The sequence below is a fragment of the Scyliorhinus canicula genome, chromosome 9 (genome assembly GCF_902713615.1).
Source record: "Scyliorhinus canicula chromosome 9, sScyCan1.1, whole genome shotgun sequence".
NCBI lineage: Eukaryota > Metazoa > Chordata > Chondrichthyes > Carcharhiniformes > Scyliorhinidae > Scyliorhinus > Scyliorhinus canicula.
The window spans coordinates 151,542,416-151,561,495 of NC_052154.1; the positions used below are offsets into that span (position 1 = coordinate 151,542,416).

The 19,080-nt window shown below is 45.3% G+C and overlaps 1 protein-coding gene across 13 annotated transcripts in view; it reads left to right on the top strand.

Moving 5' to 3' along the window:
* Nucleotides 1-19,080, top strand: part of LOC119971787 (liprin-beta-2-like) — a 354,279-nt gene that overhangs the window by 288,740 nt on the left and 46,459 nt on the right. For all 13 annotated transcript variants that reach the window (XM_038807902.1, XM_038807904.1, XM_038807906.1 and 10 more), the window contains one exon: nt 8,090-8,201. In XM_038807902.1, coding sequence (XP_038663830.1) covers nt 8,090-8,201 — 112 coding nt within the window. The remainder of the gene's footprint in view (nt 1-8,089; nt 8,202-19,080) is intronic.

Sequence of the window (19,080 nt, forward strand, 5' to 3'; positions counted from 1 at the left end):
GATAGTCAGACATTTATTCCCAGGGTGGAAAAGTCAGTTACTAGAGGACATTGGTTTACGGTGCAAGGGGCAAAGTTTAGAGGAGATGTGTGAGGCAAGATTTTTACACTGAGGGTGGTGAATGCTTGGAACATGCTGCTGAGAGAGATGGTGGAAGTGATGTTTAAGAGACATCTTGATAAATGCCTAAATAGGATGGGTATAGAGGGATATGGATCCCAGAAGTACAGACGCTTTTAGTTTAGACAGGCATCATTAGGCAGGCTTGGAGGGCTGAAGGGCCTGCCCTGTTCTGTATTGTTCTTTGTTCCCACATTCCTGTAAATCTCCTCTGTTCCCTCACCAAGGCTCTGATGTCTTTCCTTCAGGCCAGTGTTCAGAGCGGCTTCCAATGGTCTGCAAATCAGATGGGTTCAATAAAGTTCAGATGATCCACTCCAAACTGCTCAGGTGTTGGAGGTTGTACATTACAGCTGGGCTTCCCGGTAACTTGAATCAAAGGATGTTTCAGTGGATGAGGAAAGCGATGGTGTAGGTACATATTCTAGGAAGAGCTGCAATCAAAGAAAAGTTGGCCCAATTCACTTATAAAACAATAACTTGCGCCTGAAATGAGTTGGCTAATGAGAAGGTGAGGCAAGGTGGATTAAGGAGCCTTCCATGGGTGGGATTTTCCACCGGCAGGATCTTGTGGTCCCGTCAAAGGTGAACCCACCCCCGCAGTGGGTTCACCAGTGGCGGGATGGGCAACCCATGCCAAACGCCATAGACATTGGTGGCAGCCAATGACGAGCCACCTGCGCTGCTGGAAAACATGGCCCAAAGTGAGAGAGATAGGGCACATGATTGAAAACTTGGTTAAGAAGGTAGATTTTGGGATGGTTTGTAAAGATTTGTTTAAAAATTTAGAGTACCGAATCATTTTCTTTTCCAATTAAGGGGCAATTTAGCGTGGCCACCTACCTTGCACATCTTTGGGTTGTGAAGGGAAACCCATGCATACACGGAGAATCTGCAAACTCCACATGGAAAGTGACCCAGAGCCAGGGTCAAACCCGGGTCCTCGGCACCGTAGGCAGCAGTGCTAACCACTGTGTCACCGTGCCGCCCGGGATGGTTTGTAAAGATGGAGAAAGAAATGAGGGTGGGCAGCAATTTAGGGAGGATGTTCAAGAAATGAGCAGAATGTTTGCGTGGGTTTTGCCCCCGCAACCCAAAAATGTGCAGGCTAGGTGGATTGGCCACGTTAAATTGCTGCTGAATTGGAAAAAAATACATTGGGTACTCTAAAACTTTTTTTAAAAAAGAGGTGAGTGGAGAAAACTAAATGTTCTGGGACAAAGAAAAGGCAGTCAGTATGTAAAAGGTCAAATTTAAGAGGATGGAAGATGAAAAATAATACTGGAGTGGCTGGCAGGAATGGGTTGAGATGAAGCTGTGGAACAATGAGGATTTGAAAATCCCAACTTGTTGGGACAGAAAAAAAATCCCTGCAGGATTTCAGTGAGGAATATGAAATGAGAGTGGTATTAAATCCAGGTCTGGTTGGAGTTCAATGGAGGTTGCAAAGAAGCCACCAAAGAAATAGAGTTTAGAGATACAGTACAATACTGAAAATGCAACACTAGCTCCCTGGGGAGATTTCATCATCTGAGAATTCTTATTATGGTGATCCAGAATTCTCATCTCTTCATAAACTGATTTCTGAGTCTCTTGTTCAAATTGGCAAAGAGTCATTGGTTACTTCTGTACAAAAAATGGAGTTGTGTTAAATCACTAGATTAGTTAATAAGTTGGCATTCAAAACTAGAAAAACTTGCAACATAGCTCCTCAAACATACTAATGCATCTCTATGTGCTTTGCAGGAGCATTGTCTGGCATCATTTGACACCCAGCCACATTAGGAGATGCATATAGGACATGTGACCAAAAACTTGGTTAAAGAAGTTGGTTTTAAGGACCCACTAAAATTAGGAGAACTGGATAAAGAGGTGGAGGTTGAAGGAGAGAATTCCAGAGCTGGGGGCCAAGTAGGTGAAGACTAGGTTGCCTGTTGTGGAGCAGTGACCAAAGAAGGGAGAAGCACAGATCTTGAGGACTGTTGAATGGAAGTAGGTTACAGCTACAGGGAGAGGCGAGGCCATAATTGTCTGAAAGTCAGGCTAAGAACACGTTCCTCGTGATGATTTTGTATTGAGTCCTTTAAGTTGAACGAATAAGGTTCACGTGAGGTTTCTGAATTTGGAAAAAAAATTGACATTTTTATGTAGAGCCTGCTTGCGGCAAGTTGCAGACAGAGCTCCTTTGAAGAAAACTGTAACCATATGTAAATAATGATTTGTGAATATGTAATGCTAATGATTCTGGGATCATAAACATGAGCAGGAAGTATGACGCATTTAAGTGGCTTTTGGCCTTCGAATGTTGTGCCACCAGCTAACGGATTATTAACTTTATTTTCTTCTTGGTGTTGTGAACTAGTGTTTATAGAGGTATGTTTATGAGGGAAAAAATAAGGCAGATTTATTTTTGCATTGTTTTACTGTGTTTGTTTTGTGAAGAACATTTTTTGGTGAGGAGGAAATTAGAATAGCCTGGTCAATATCAGTGGGATTTTACAACGACTGGCTGCAACCCCATTTCCCCCTCGCCCGTTTTGTTGGATACTCATCCACCTTTCGACCTGTGAATTCCGAGAAGCCACTTCAGTTTGGTGTTCCTTCCTGAAATATTGTACGAAAACACCCACCGCTTTGTTTTATGATTCTCAAAGGCTTTAAAAGGAAACTCCAGCCGCCTTCCCTCAGGACGTCTCTTTCTGATGAAGTATTGGAGTCGAGGCAGTATGATAGAGACCATCTTACGGGCCCCTCACTCGGTCTCTTTGTTACTTCCCCAGCAGTGTGTTGCTCAATACCAAACAGGGGAGGCGAGCCATGTTTGACTGCTAGTGCTGAGCTCTAGGACTAACTAAAACTGCTCATCTCACTAGAATTGTTTATTCACTGTGAAATGTTAAAGGGTGGTTTATGGGCTGGTTTAGCACACTGGGCTAAATCGCTGGCTTTTAAAGCAGACCAAGGCAGGCCAGCAGCACGGTTCAATTCCTGTACCAGCCTCCCCGAACAGATGCCGGAATGTGGCGACTAGGGGCTTTTCACAGTAACTTCATTGAAGCCGACTCGTGACAATAAGCGATTTTCATTCAAGTAACTTTAAACAGCATCTCTGATGTTGGTGTTGTGAGAAAAATAACTTGTATTTTCCTTGCACGACCCAAGACATCCCAAAACCCTTTACAGCCAATTAATCATCTTTTCTTAAGTGGAGTCACTGTAATGTAAGAGATGCAGCATCAGGTTGAGCACAGCAATGAAGTAATGACTATATCATAGGCGGAATGGTGGCACAGAGATTAGCACTGCTGCCTCACAGACTAAAGGACCCAGGTTCAATTCCGACCTTGGGTAACTGTGTGGAGGTTGCACATTCTCACCATGTCTGCGTGGGTTTCCTCCGGGTGCTCTGGTTTTCTCCCACAGTCCAAAGATGTGAAGGTTAGGTGGATTGGCCATGCTAAATTGTCCTGTAGTTTCCAAAGGTGAACTGGGGTTACAGGGATAGAGCGTGGGCCTAGGTAGAGTGCTCTTTCGGAGGGTTGGGCAGACCCGATGGGCTGAATAAGTCTCCTACACTTTAGGGATTCTATTCTATGATTCTAAATATATTTTTGAGATATTGATTGACGAATACACCTTGGTTGAGGACATCGGGGAGAACACTATTCTTCAAAATGTGCGTCTACCTGAGAGGGCAGGGGGAGCTTCAGATAAACTGGATCCTGCTTGAAAGGCTGCACTGCTGACAGTACAGCATTCCCCTGGCACTGCATTGGAAGTGCCATTCTGAGTGGTTTGCTCAAATCTCTTAACCTTCTTATTCTGAGGTAAGAATGCTGAGCCATGGCTAACAGTCACCTTAAAGGGACCCAAACAGGTCAGCAGCTCGGTTCAGAGGCCACTGGAGGGCTCCTGATAATATTCTCAGCCAACAGGACGTTTGTAAGATTTTGTTTCAAACCTGACACAGATGCTGTTTGTGACATTAAGTTGCTAGTTACAACACAGCGATTAATAGAGGAGACAGTGTTGGAATTTAATTATTGCTTTCTCAGCTGTTGAACAGCAACAGAATCAAGCGTGTGACTGCATTCCATATTCCCACAAGGCATATCAAGTGCCTTGCTCTAATATTACAGGAATAATGCTATCATAAACGATGCAGTAACTTACTGCCAGAAAAGTGGATCATCAGCTCAGCAAAGAGCTTGAAGCTGTTTGCGGTTGAACTCTTCAGCATCCAGTTGATTTGGAGCTGTTACAATTTCGCACACTTCAGAACTGACCCAATTAAATGTGCTCACATTGCTCTATGTTTGGCAAGCTTTGCGTATATGGAGGAAAGTAGGCTATTGCCATATGCGAAACAGGAACTGGATCAGATGATTTGGCCCTTTGAGCCTGTTCTGCCAATAAATAAATCCATGCCTGATCATCAACCTCAATTCCACCGTCCTATTTTATCCCCAAGCCCTTTAATACCCTATGTACCCCAAAATATAAGAAATATATATTGGTTCCTTCTCTTATCCAGCTTGTAATTAATGCCCGCTTTAAGCTCTGAACTGTGAGATGGCTTGTTCTCATCAGCGTGCTGTAATGGACATTCTCTGGTGGAGAATGTATCTTGTAGATTTCTTCTTGCATAGTAACACTGGACAGCAAAAGATACTTTTGCATTGGAGATTGGTCTTGGGGGTTTGCAGCCCTAAGTGCAGTTAACACCTTTTTTTTAGTTGGACAACCCATCTCCCTGGAACATAAAGACAAGGTGTATATTTGGTCCGTCATGTCTGTGCCAGTGGAAAAAGAGATATCTGGGCTAATCTTACTTTCCAGTTCTAGGCTCATTGGTACTTGAGTTGCTATGACAACGACGATGCCCAAATGGCAAGGGATTAATTGCACCAAAAAGGACGTGCTATGATCAGAGTAGCCACATTTGGAGTCTGTTAAACTGCCGGCAATTAGAAAATTACCAGTTTAGGAATAACCTCTATATATCTAGCACCCGCCATGACCTCGGGTTCTTTCAGTCAATGAAATATTTTTGAAATGTGTCATTGTTGTGATGTAAGAATTTGTACACAGCAAGATCCCACAAGCAGCAATGCGATCATCTCTTTTGAAAAGTTTTATTTGTTTAGGATTTAAGTTTTAACAAACAGCGCAACAAAACTACAGGAATGGTGCAACATCGCAAGAAAAAGCAAAGGCTCAACATACGTGAATGCAGAGGGGAACAGGAGTACAACTGGGTCAATACAATCACTGGATACCTCCAAAAGCCCCGCCAGAGTAAAAGGGAGAAACAGGATAAAGCCATGAAAAAGTGGCCAAATGGTGCACATCTTCCGACACCACGACTGCTCGTAGTAAAAGAGAGATCTGGGTAAATTTGTCCCACCATGTTCGAGCACACACCAATATCTATCACCCTGAACTCCAGCAGCGCCAGAGGCGGAGTTTGCACGTTCTCCCCGTGTCTGCGTGGGTTTCCTCCGGGAGCTCCGGTTTCCTCCCACAGTCCAAAGATGTGCGGGTTAGGTGGATTGGCCATGCTAAATTGCTCTTAGTGTCCTTAAAAAAAAACAAAAAAAAGTTAAGTGGGTGTTGCTGGATTACAGGGATAGGGTAGATACGTGGGCTCAAGTAGGGCGATCTTTGTAAGGGCTGGTGCAGACTCGATTCCTTCTGCACTGTAAATTCTATGATTGAAAATGGATGGAGAACTAGCAGGAATGGATCACAGGATGACAGCAGGACAGGACTGAACTGCGGGTCCTGATTCCCTGGTGCACGCTTGCCATCATTGATAAAAAAGAGAAAAAAAACTACTCCACCAAATAAGAAGTCCCCAACCAACCCCTGTGCACAGAAGAGTCTTCTCAGGATGTCCCTAATAAGTGTCTTTTGAGAAGGGACATCCCAAGCTCCAGGGGCAACAGAGTACTAACCACAGCATCGGACCTGGCCTTGCCCAGCACCCTCTGACATACAAACATCAACCCCAGCACACCCCAAAACCTACACCCCAGCTGGCCCTATACCTTCTCAGCTAAATACAGGGCTGTGCACCTCTCCCACTGCAGAGCACACCGCTCACCCAGATGAAGAGATGAAAAATATTGTGCTGAAGTCTCCAGAGTGGGACTTTAATAACACACAATCTTATGATTAAACGTTACGAGTGCCAACCAGTAAGGCAAAGCTAACACGTTACAATTTTTAAAAAAAATCTTAATAATTAGTGTGTTACAAAATCAGTTTTGCTTAATTGTACTTCTGACTGCCTGAAACCAGAGCATTCATGGATTGAGAGGTAGACAGGCAGCTAAAGTAATATTCTAAAGAGGTTATTAAGGGTTATGAAACTAAAGCACAAAGATAGTGTGCAGATTCAGATCAACTACAATCTAGTTGAATAGTGGAACAGGCTGGCCTCTTCCTGTTGCGAGGTTCCTCTATAGTGTTAAGACTGGGAGGGAGGAGTGCACCGTTTGACGAGCCCCTCTACTCCACAGGTCAATCACCAAAATGGCCAATTGCTTATTATTGCTACTGTTGCCCAGGATAAAAGAGACTTTAACCAGGCTTCTTTCAATAAACAAGTAGGGGAAAAGAGGAGGCAAATTGGGAATTACTGATTTGATATCCTTGGATTGGGCTTTAAAGCCATTGGTTGTCGGAAAGAGGGTAACTGTCGGTAATAAGTACCACATGGTGTCTGGAGTCATTGCCAGTGCATTGAGCTTAGAAACCCGGCTCAGTAATGTAACCATGTCAGAACCTCCTGCAAGTGCTGGCCAATGTCTGGAGTCTTATAACCCAATTATTTGAAAGGTTTAACGAGGCAAGCTCACAGGTAATGATGAGTAAATGCTCCCATTTTGGGGTAAATAAAATCTGATGACTCAACTGTGATAGTAATGGATGGTGCTGAAGTTAGCGAATGAATCAGCATGGTGTAACCTTGGCTTCTATTTCTAATTGGCCTTCAACACTTGGGATTTGCCTTGGTGCTTTTTGACTATAAAGATTAGCTTTAATTTTGAGAGCATACATGGAATGTAAACATGAGCAATTGAGAGCTTGAACTGATCAGGTGATTGAACTGTACATTTTTGTACTGTGTCCCAGTTTTCATCGTGTCCCAGTTTTTGTGGTAATAGGCACAAGGACAGAAATGTCCACTGCAGTGAACTGGAGCAGGTTAAAGAGTATGGATTCACTCGATGTTGCTCGCTTCCAGTTCCTGTCTCCTCTTGGCCTGCCTCTTCCCCTCCTCTCTCCATCTACCTCTCCATATCCCTCCCATTAGCCTTTTCCACTCTGGTGCCACCAACCCCCGCGTGTTCTTCTGCAACTCGCCCCCCCCCCCCCCCCCCCCCAATGCGCCCCTCTGGTGTCTCCCTCCCTCTTCCCCATGTGCCCCTCTGGTGTCTCCCTCCTACTTCCCCGTGTGCCCCTCTCGTGACTCCCTCCACCCTCGCGTATCTTTCTCATGCCTCCCTCCCCCTCGTGTGCCCTTCTAGCATCTCCCTCCATCCTGAGTGCCCCTCTGATGCCACCCCCTTCTTGCCCCTTTCACATTTACTCAACTACACACTTTTGTTTTACCCTCTTTTTTTTTATCAGCCTCTTGTCTCTCATTTACATGTCCTGTTCCAATTTTTTTATCATTATGACCTCTTCTGGCCTTTGTGGTTGGCCTGATCTTTTTTGTTTAGAAGACTGGTTGAACCCAAACATTGACCTAACTTGAGCACTTCTGATCTGCAGCTAATGTGCTCTCTTCCACACGGTCAGTTTTCACATTAGCCCAACCTTTTGTAGATAGTTCTGCCATCTACTTGAGAATAGGTTTTTCCAATGAAAGCACAAGACCAGTTCATCAAGTATTGGCTGATTGGGAAACAGTTTGATGTTTTGATTTTGTTAATGTTTTGATTTTTCTTTCAATCTTCAGGCTGAAATAGAAGATCTTCAGGAACAGTTGACCGTAAAAGATATTGAAATTGAGCGCCTGCAGAGCCAACTTTCCTCCAGAGCGTCTGTACAGAGTGACGGCTCTGACAGAGGTAGGAATGTCCACATCAACCAAACATGAGATGTACTAAGTAAAAAATGAGAAGTTAAAAAGCACTCAGCCGGCCAGGCAGTCTCCGTTAAAAGAGAAACCAAGTCAGGGTTTCAAGTTGCAGAATTGTAGAATCATAGAATTGAGTCCATTTGGCCCATTGTGTCTGTGCTAGTAGTGCCAGCCAATTAGTTCCATTCTTCTCTCTCCCCATAACTTTTTCTTCCCACTCTGAACCTCCATGGATATTGTGGTGGGTTGTTTCCTCACTGGTGTTATTGCTCGGCTGGCTGAGATCAGCTTTTATATATGAGGCTTGTTGAATCTCTATGGTCCATTTTATTCATGCCTTACCATAAAGTGAAGACTTGCATTTATATCACACCCTTTGTGACTTCAGGACATCCCACAGTGCTTCACATCCAATAAAGTACATTCGCAGGAAAAGGCAGCAGCCATTGGCATGCACGTTGTCCCACCTGCACCCAGTGTAAATGACCAGATAATTTGTTTTAGTCATATTGGTTGAGTGATGAATATTGAGCAGAATGCCAGGGAGATCTCTCCTGTTCTTCAAACCAGTAACATGGATTTGTTTGCATCTACCTAAGAGGGCAGATACTTGCATTAACAATGGGGCATTACCACTGACTAGAATCATAACTGGACCAGCCATGTACATACTGTGGCTACAAGAACTGATCAGGGGTTGAGTGTTCTGTGGTGAGTAACTCGCCCCTTGGCTCCCCAAAGCCTGTCCACCGCCTCCCAAGGCACAAGCCAATGTGGTGGAATACCCTCCACTCACGTGGATGTGCCCAGCTCCAACCAAAACTCACACAGCTCAGCACACCATCCAGGACAAAGCAGTCTATTTAATCAGCACCCATCCACCACCTTAAACATTCACCTCCTTCACCACTGACACACTCTGGGTGACCAACTGTCCCATATTTTAAGGGTTTATCCTTTATTTTGAATGCTTCTCCCAAATCCCTTAATAGGTGCATGGTGGGTTTGGGGCAGCACGGTAGCATGGTGGTTAGCATAAATGCTTCACAGCTCCAGGGTCCCAGGTTCGATTCCCGGCTGGGTCACTGTCTGTGCGGAGTCTGCACATCCTCCCCGTGTGTGCGTGGGTTTCCTCCAGGTGCTCCGGTTTCCTCCCACAGTCCAAAGATGTGCGGGTTAGGTGGATTGGCTATGCTAAATTGCCCTTAGTGTCCTAAAAAAATGAGGTTAATGGGGGGGGGGGGTTGGGTTACCGGTATAGTGTGGATACGTTGACTTGAGTAGGGTGATCATTGCTCGGCACAACATCGAGGGCCGAAGGGCCTGTTCTGTGCTGTACTGTTCTAAGGTGCCCTTTGTCCTGTATTTCTTGGGACTGCAAGAGAGTAAGGCAGCAGAGAGATAATGATGATGTGACTCAGTGCTCAAATGCTGGAACACGGCTTGAACCTATAACCATCAGACTCTGAGTAAGAGCGTGGTTGATAACCATTTAAGCATTCTCAGAAATGGTGAACATGTTTTTGCCAATGATTTGAGAGTATTGATGTACAGAGGCAACTTGCCATGTTCCTTTATCCAGATTCCTAAACTGAGCAAGTCACACTCCCTAGCCTCCTGAATAATATTCTGCATGAAATCCATGATATCAACAATCTACCAAATTGCAGCAACATTTTATGACTCCCTGAAGTCATTTGTCTCTCAGAAACTTTTCATTCCAAGCCAGGGCTTGCGTACAAACAAAGCTGGCATTCAGCTGTATAATTCATTGTATTTAAAATGGTGTCTTGCTAAATTGTAGGCTTTTGCTATGATGCACCATATTTGGTGTATTCTGAACAGTTTTAATGCATTAGGAGCAACGGTAGTTGTTCGGTGAGAAAAGACCAGGGTCCCTCCCAGTAGCCACACGATCCAATGATAATGGAGTTATTGACTAATCACAGCCATTAATCTCTACAACAGACATGAGGTGAGGAAAGCTCCCAGCGGAGGAGAGAGCTTTTAAAAAAAAACATACGGCCAAAGTCACCTCCTCCCAAGCACTCTACCCTAGCCATGCATGATGTGTCAATTTACCCATAGACTGAGTCCCAAAATATTCTGAAGGAAAGCTGTTTTGTTTGCATTTGAATGGATCTATATTAACTGTTTCCGTTATCTCGCTTGGGGTTCCCATTCCATAGATTGCCCCCTCCCCACTCACTGAAATATTATTTCAACGGATTTGTTTTGAATTTATCACCCCTCGAGCTCAGACCTTGTTCAGAACACTAGAACCCAGAGTGGCAGGTGAAGCAATTGTCCAGGGTCCACATTATCTCATCCTTCTAAATCCTGAGGGCAGGAATCCTATTGGGAACCGTCTGGGTCTATTTGGTCAATTCTCCCCAGTTCCATTAGCCTGAGTCTGTAATACTTTTGGTAACTTGTCTAAGATGGATGCTTTTCTTCATCTGACCCCTGGGAATCAGTGGTGAAGGAATATCGCAGGCAGGACGAATCTGCAATTTTTGGGAAAACAAATGGTTTACCAGTGCAGTCGACCTTACTTCGGCATCAATTCTCTTGGTGCACGGTAACAGTTTAACACTCGTTGAACCATGGGTCTTGTTGCACGAAGAATATGAGTCAAACGAACCAGACAAAGGTGGGGTGGATTGAACCATACTGTGCTCCCTCAATAGACAGGAATGTGACTTTTTTCAAAAATGTAATATCCTCGTGGATTTAAATTCCAAAATAAACATTTAGTTTTATTTTTAACCTTTCAAATCTTTTGCCGCCATCGATGATTGGCACAGTTACTGAAGGGGGGGGGGGGGGGGGGGGGGGGGGGTGATGGATTAAGGGAACAAAAATGTGGAACGATGTTGAACCAGGGATGTATAAATAGATCTGACTTCTATTTCAACAAACGAAAACAGAAAATGCTGGGTATACCCAGCAGGGAAGGCAATATCTGTGGAGAGAGTAACAAAAACTAACAGTTTGGGTAGTTGATCTTTCAACACACTGGGCAAAGTTAGAAATGTGATGGATTTTAAGCAGAAGGATGGGGGAAGGACAGGACAAAAACAAAAGGGAAAGTCTGTAACCATTTGGAGTTCAGGAGAGATTAAATACGAAAAGGATTTGGGTTGCAAGGTCAAAGGGTGTGGTCATTGGACAAGTCGAGAAACAAAAGATGTCTTTAGCAGAAGTGAGCATTATGTTTCATTGTTCATTTGCCTGTGTGTGTTTTGCTGCAGTTCTTAGAACTCCGGTTGTAGCTTGGAAATATCCTTTTGTATGTTTTTGTATTATCTTACTTTGAATGAGGCTATGTACCAGCAAATGACTTGAGGAGGTGTTGGAAGAGGTAACGTGTTACACATTTAGATCTTTCATTTCCAAAACCAGGGTTCAAATCCAACCCTGGCTGAGGTCCGAACTAAATTTGAACAGGTTATAGGCTCACGCTTCAGACCAGCTGCAAGGTGAGCACTAACCATTGTAGGAGAAAACTAGAGCACTGTTTACAGTTTTGGTCTCCTGACCAAAGGAAGGATATACCTTCCTTAGAGAGAGTGCAGTGATGATTGATTCCTATGGATTGGGGGAAAGTTCAATTAGGAAAGATTGAGTAGGCAAGGCCGATATTCCCCAGAATTCAGAAGGGCAAGTGGTGATCTAACTGAATGGTATAAAATGCTCAGCGGGCTTGGCAGGGTATTTGCAGAGAAATTTACCCTGGGTCACGTTTTCAGAATAAGGAGTCAGCCAGGAGGTGGCATGGTGGCACAGTGGTTAGCACTGCTGCCTCAGGGCCAAGGGCCCAGGTTGAATTCCAGCCTCAGGAGGCTATCTGTGTGGAGTTTGCACTTTCTCCCCGTGCCTGCGTGGGTATGCACCGGGTGCTCCGGTTTCCCCTCTCAGTTCAAAGGTGTGCAGCTTAGCTGGATTGGTCATGCTAAATTGTCCCATAGTGTCCAAAGGTGTATAGGTTAGGTGGGGTTACAGGGATAGAGTGGGGAAGTGGGCTGGTAGGGTGCTCTTTCAGAAGGTCGGCCTCCTTCTGCACTGTAGGGGAGATTCAGTGTTCTATGCCTATTTCTGAATGAAGTGAGAATTTGTCTCAACGAGTTGAGAGTCAGAAATTATCTGCCTCGGAGAGCTTTGCATGTACACTTGTTGGCCATATTGAAGGCAGAGGTTGCTAGATTTTGGGGAATTATTAATAACTTGGGGATTTTGTGGGATAGTATGGGAAGATGGAAGAGATAGAAGATCAACCATGATCTTGCTGAATGGCAGAGCAGGCTTGATGGGCCGCATGGCCTACACCACCTATTTCGCATGTAAGGCTTCGATCCATTCTGGGCAGTGAATTTAACACACAAACTGTAGTTTCACAAGGTGAATAAAGCAAAATCAAATGTTCAGCTCTGTCCTTGGCTCCACTGTTCCAGTGGAGATCAACGTAAGCTTTTCAAAAATGTGTTTATGGGATGTGGTTGTGACTGGCTAGGCCAGCATTTACTGTCCATTTCTAATTGCCCTTGCGAAAGTGATGATGAGCTGCTGCCTTGGACCTCTGCAGTCCATATGAAGACCTACGGTGCTGTTAGGGAGGGAGTTCCAGGATTTTCCCCCAGTGAGAGTGAAGGAACGATGATTTATTGCCAGGTCAGGATTGAGGGGAACTTGGAGGTTGGAACTTTCCATGTATCTGCTGCCAATGTCCTTCTCGATGGTCAAAGTCACTGGTTTGGAAGGTTGAGAAGCAGCCCCTCACCCTTTGATTAGCACTTTACATGCAGCCTTCTGGCCTTGACATTCAGTTCAACAATTTCAGACTCTGCTCCACCTTTTGTCTCCTTTTCTTTTGTTTCAGTTTTTCTCTTGTTGCTGTCTCCCCCACCACCACCATTCCTTTTGGCACTGGAAGACTTCTGTCATTCAATCTCTCGCTGTCTTCCAACCTATCACGGCCTTTTTGCTCTTGTCCCACCCCACCGCTGGATCAACTCCTATTACATCTCTAACCTTTCCCACTTCTGATGAAAAGTCATCAACCCGAAATGTTAGTTCTGCTTCTGTTCCCACAGAGTATTTGCCGCTTCACTGAGTCTTTCTAGCATTTTATTTCAGATTTCCAGCATCCGCAGAATTCTGCTTTTCAGATGTCTTTCCTGACCTCCGGATGTCCTGAAGTGCTTCACACCCAATTAACTACAATTGGCGTGTAATCACTGTTTATTTGATGGACAAATGTGGCTCCTGATTTAAAGCTAGGAATAGTTGCGGTGGGATGAATTTCAAAGTTGAGCTAAAGCAGCTTGTCTAGTTCAGTGGAGAGAACTTTGCCCTGTGTCTTGCCCATGGGAAATGTGAGGTTAAGCAGCTGAAATAGGAAATGTTCCATTCCTGAGCACTCCGATCACAACATAGCCTCCAATGTTCCAGTGAAGCCCAACACAAACTGGAGGAACAGCACCTCATCTTCCGATACGCACGTTACAGCCTTCCGGAATTAACATTGAGTTCAACAACTTCAGACTCTCCTCCACCTTCACTCCATTTTTATTTCTAACACTTTATTTTAATTTCTTTCTTCGATCCGTTTTTATTCTTTCACCGCCGTCTCCCCTCCCACCACCCACCCCAATAGGACCACCTGCTCCCTGTCCCAAGTTGTCCTTTGACACACTACTCACCTTGTAGGATGACACTGTAGCACTGTGGTTAGCACTGTTGCTTCACAGCGCCAGGGATCTGGGTTCAATTCCCAGCTTGGGTCACTGTCTGTGCAGAGTCTGCATGTTCTCCCCGTGTCTGCCAGGGCTTCCTCCGGGTGCTCCAGTTTCCTCCCACAAGCCCCAAAAGATGTGCTGTTAGTTGAATTGGACATTCTGAATTCTCCCTCAGTGTACCCGAACAGATGTCGGAGTATGGCAACTAGGGATATTCACAGTAACTTCATTGCCGTGTTAATGTAAGCCTACTTGTGACACTAATAAAGATTATTATTTGTTCTGCCGGTAACGTATTCTGATCTCTGACTATGCCACTATCACCGCCATTTACATTCCCTTTGTCTTTTAGTCCACAATATCTTTGTTAATCTCCACCTATGGCTGGCCCTCTTCCAAGCCCACTGCTCCAAACACCAGATAGCCCAGCCTAGGCCCTCCACCAGTCCCAATCCCACCTTCCCCATTTCCCCCAGTATCATCACCACTGCCCATCCTAGTCCCTCCACCAGTCCCAATGCCTCATACCCCATTTCTCCCCACCCCAGCCCTTGCTGTGTGTTCACCATACCCTCCGACCTTCCTCTCTCTGAGGCTGAGCGTGCTGTTCTCAGCAAAGGACTCAGCTTTGTACCCTTACGTCCCCACCTCAATGAATTCTGGGCTCGACATGATGTTGAACTCTTCTTTCGTCGCCTTCGACTTTGTGCCCACTTCTTTGGGCAAGAATCCTCCCCCCATTCCACTGATCCCCCCCCCCCCCCCCCCCCCCCCCAAGCTGGACAATTACCTGTGCTTGATCTTTTCATTGGGAACTGTCGACGGGACATTGGGCGTCTTCATTTTTCTGCCCTCCTCACCCATTCCAACCTCTCTCCTTCCGAACTTTCTGCTCTTCACTCCGTCAGGTCTAACCCTGACTTTGTCATCAAACCTGCCAACAAACGGGGTGCTGTTGTCGTCTGGCGCCAACGCGCAGATACTTCTTCCTACCTCCCCATGGACCATGACCAGACCACTGAACATCAAGCCGTTATCTCCAAAACCGTTAGCGACCTCATTTCCTCTGGATGCCTTCTCTCTCTCCCCCCCCCCCCCCCCCCCCCCCCCAAAACAGCTTCCAACTTCATAGTCTCCCAACCCCAGACAGCCCGTTTTTATCTACATCCCAAATTCCACAAAACGCACTGTGCCAGCAGGTCCATTGTGTCAGCATGCTCCCGCCCCACCGAACATATTTCCTCTTATCTTCACTCCATCCTCACTCCTCTGGTCCATTCCCTCCCCACCTACATCTGGGATTCCTCTGATGCACTACGTCATATTGACAGCTTCCAGTTTGCAGGCCATAATCGCATCCCATTGACCATGGATGTGCAATCTCTTTACACCTCCATCCCACGCCAGGGTAGCCTGAGAGCTGTTCGCTTCTTTCTCGAGGCCCAGACAATTCCCATCCACCACCACTCTCCTCCGCCTGGCTGAACTGGTTCCATCTCTCAACAACTCCTTTAACTCATCCCATTTTCTCCAAAGTAAAGGTATAGCAAAGGGTACCCACATGGGTCCTAGCTACGCTTGTCTTTTTATGGGGTATGTGAAACATTCCTTGTTCCACGCCGACCCGGGTCCCCTCCCACAACTCCTTTAACGATACATTGATGACTATTTTGGTGCCGCTTCATGCTCTCGTCCGGACCTAGAAAAATTCATCAACTTCGCTTCCAGTTTCCAACCCTCCATCACTTTCACCTGGTTCATCTCAGACACTTCCCTTCCCTTCCTTGATCTTTCTGTGTCCATTTCTGGCAACAGATTATCTACTATTATCCACTACAAGCCCACTGACTCCCACAACTATTTGGACTACAGCTCTTCACACCCTGCAAGGACTCCATCCCTTTCTCTCAACTCCTTCGCCTCCATCGTATTTGTTCCGATGATACCACTTCCCAAAATGGTGCTTCGTAAATGTATTCCTTCTTCCTCAACCGTGATTTCCCACTTACAGTTGTTGACAGGGCCCTCAACAGTGTGCGGTCTACCCGTGCCACTACCCTCGCTCCCTCCCAGAACAAGGACAGAGTCCCCCCTCGTCCTCGCATTTAATCCCTCCGTATGCAAAGCATAATCCTCCGCCATTTGCGCCAACTTCAGCGTGATGCCACAACCAAACACATCTTCCCTTCACTCCCGCTATCAGCATTCCTCAGAGACCGTTCCCTCTGAGATAATCTAGTCCACTCCTCCATCATACCCAGTACCTCTCCCATCAACCATGGCACCTTCCCATCACCCGTGGCACCTTCCCATGCAATCGCAGAAGGTGTAACACCTGCCCCTTTACCTCTTCCATGCTTAACATTCCAAACCCAAAACACACATTCCAGATTAAGCAGCATTTCACTTGCATCTCTTCCAATCTGGTCTATTGCATCCGCTGCTCCCAATGTGGTCCCCTGTATATCGGAGAGACCAAACGTAGACTGGACGATTGCTTTGCTGAGCACCTTTGGTCTGTGCGCATTCAGGACCGGACCTTCCCGTTGCTTGCCATTTTAACAAAAGACCCTGCTCCCATGCCCACATGTATGTCCTTGGCCTTCTGCAATGTTCCAGTGAAGCTCAATGCAAACTGGAGGAACGATATCTCATATTCCAGTTAGGTACGCTACAGCCTTCCGGTCTCAACATCGAATTCAACAACTTCAGATGATTAGCTCTACCCCACCTAGACCCATTTGTTTTCATCCCATTTCATTTCAACTGTCTCTTACTATTTCTATTTCTATTCTTTGTTCTATTTCTTTCTTTCTTGTCTTTCTTAATATATATATTTAAACCCCCTCTTCCCTTTGCTTCCCCCTTCCCCTCCCCCCACATCACCATCTGTCACAGTTCACCCTCTGATGTTATTTTCTCTGCTGTTTGGCCTCTCACACCTTTTGTTCTCTCTGGGGATTGCCATTCACACTCTTTCCCCTTGGTTCCTGTGGCTATTAGCACCCCGTTTTCCTGGGTTTCTGTGGCTATGACCCGTCTTTCATTCTCACTCCACGATATAACTATTCCCCACATTCTCTGACTGTTAGCTTTGACAGTCATTGGATTCAAAACGTTGGTTCTTTTCTGTCCCTACAGATGCTGCCAGACCTGCTGAGATTTTCCAGCATTTTCTCTTTTGCTCCAAACACCACCTTCCCCTCCCACATGCGCGCGCACACACGCACAAGCACACGCACACGCACACGCACATGCACATGCACAAGCACATGCACACTAGAAATCTCATCAAATTTCTAGCTTTGACAAGAGTCATCCAGACTCAAAACATTAGCTCCCTTCTCTCTCCACAGATGCTGTCAGACCTGTTAAGATTGTCCAGCAGTTTCCATTTTTGATTCAGATTCCAGCATCCGCAGTAATTAGTTTTTATTATAATCTACAATTTGCCAGATTAACAGATTCAAGTGGCATCATTTATAATTTAGGTCAGCCAGACTTTAGACCGATTATTATAACTAAGGTTATATCAGCCAGTTCAAATAGATAGTTTTTTAAAAATGCCATGAAAGTGTTTGAAGGACAGGAGGGTTCCCCCTAAGTCTCTTGACCAACATTCCTCCCAACCAGTGCTGTAAAAAGCTGGCCTTCCATCAGTTACTGATTGGGCGATTCTGCCATGCATCAGTTCACCTTCATCACGACAGTCCCTGCACCTTGAAGATATTCATTGGATATGAAACACTTTGGGATGTTTGGTGGGGGCTGCAAAGCCCAAATAAATGCAAACGTCATTCTTATTTTAAGTGTCATAATACTATCCTCTTAAGGGGATTGGGTACATCTGCATGGTTGGCTTGTACTTGAAATAAAAACAGAAAATGCTGGATAAACGCAGCAGATCTGGCAGAATCTGGAGAGAGAGGAACAGAGTTAACGTTTTGAGTCCAAAGGATCCTTCTGCAGAAATGGTAACTCTTGTTTCTCTCTCCCAGCATCTACAGTGTTTTGCTTTTATTTGGCTTATCCAGGAAATCTGTAACAGTCCTATGAAACCTTAAAGGAATTGTGTCATTTGATTGAGCTATGATGATTACAATCTAACCTTCACTGCTGGTGTGTCAGGTTTTTCCTGCAGCTCTTTGAAGTTCAGCCAGGTGACCACTTTTGGGAGGCACTGAATTAAGCTATTGTAACACATTAAAACAAACTAAGCCATTGGGAAGAGGAGACCAGGAAACCCCTTAATCCTGTTCCAGCATTCCAGTGGATCATGTCCGATCCATACCTTAACTCCATCCACCTACCTCGGGTCTGTGACCCTCAATACCCTTGCCCAACAGAAATTTATCAACTCCGTTTTGAAATCTTCAATTGGCCCTCAGCCCCAGAAGCTTCTTGGGGGAGAGAGAGTTCCAGATTTCCACTGCCGTTTGTGTGAAAAAAGTGCTTCCTGAATCTCCCCTGAATGGCCTAGTTATACTTGTAGGGTTGTGATCTCTTGGCCCGAATTTCCCCTTTGGAAGAAATTGTTTCTCTCTGTGCCCTATCAAATCATCTTAAAAACACCTCAACCAATTCATCCCTTAATCTTCCATACTGAAGGGAACACAAACCTAGTCCATGCAACTCGTCCTCAATTTTAACCCTTTTAAGGCCACTATCATTCAGCTGAAACCTGCACTGCATCCAAGGGCAATGTATTCTTCCTGAAGCGTGGTATCCAGAACAGTACTTTTAAAAGGGCTGTAACTGTGACATAACTTCTGCTCCTTGGTATTTAAGCCACTGAGAGCAACATTCTATTTTTTATTAATAAATTTTGCACCACTCCACTAACTTCTAATGATTCCCAGATGGCGATCAGCATTGCCTTGTGCGATCGATGCAGTAGCACTGTTTTGGTAGAGCTGTAATTTCAGACACCATTTTGCCAAAACCATGAAGATATTTTTAAAAATCAGAATACATTAAGTTATACTCTGCAACATAAAATGGGCCTCTGGAGCATCGCTCCCTCCTGATATATATGTAGCCTCATCCAGCCCTACAACCCCCCCCTACTTCTGGCCTAATGCGCAGCCCTAATTTTAATCACAGCATTGACAGCCGTGTCTGGGCTCTAAA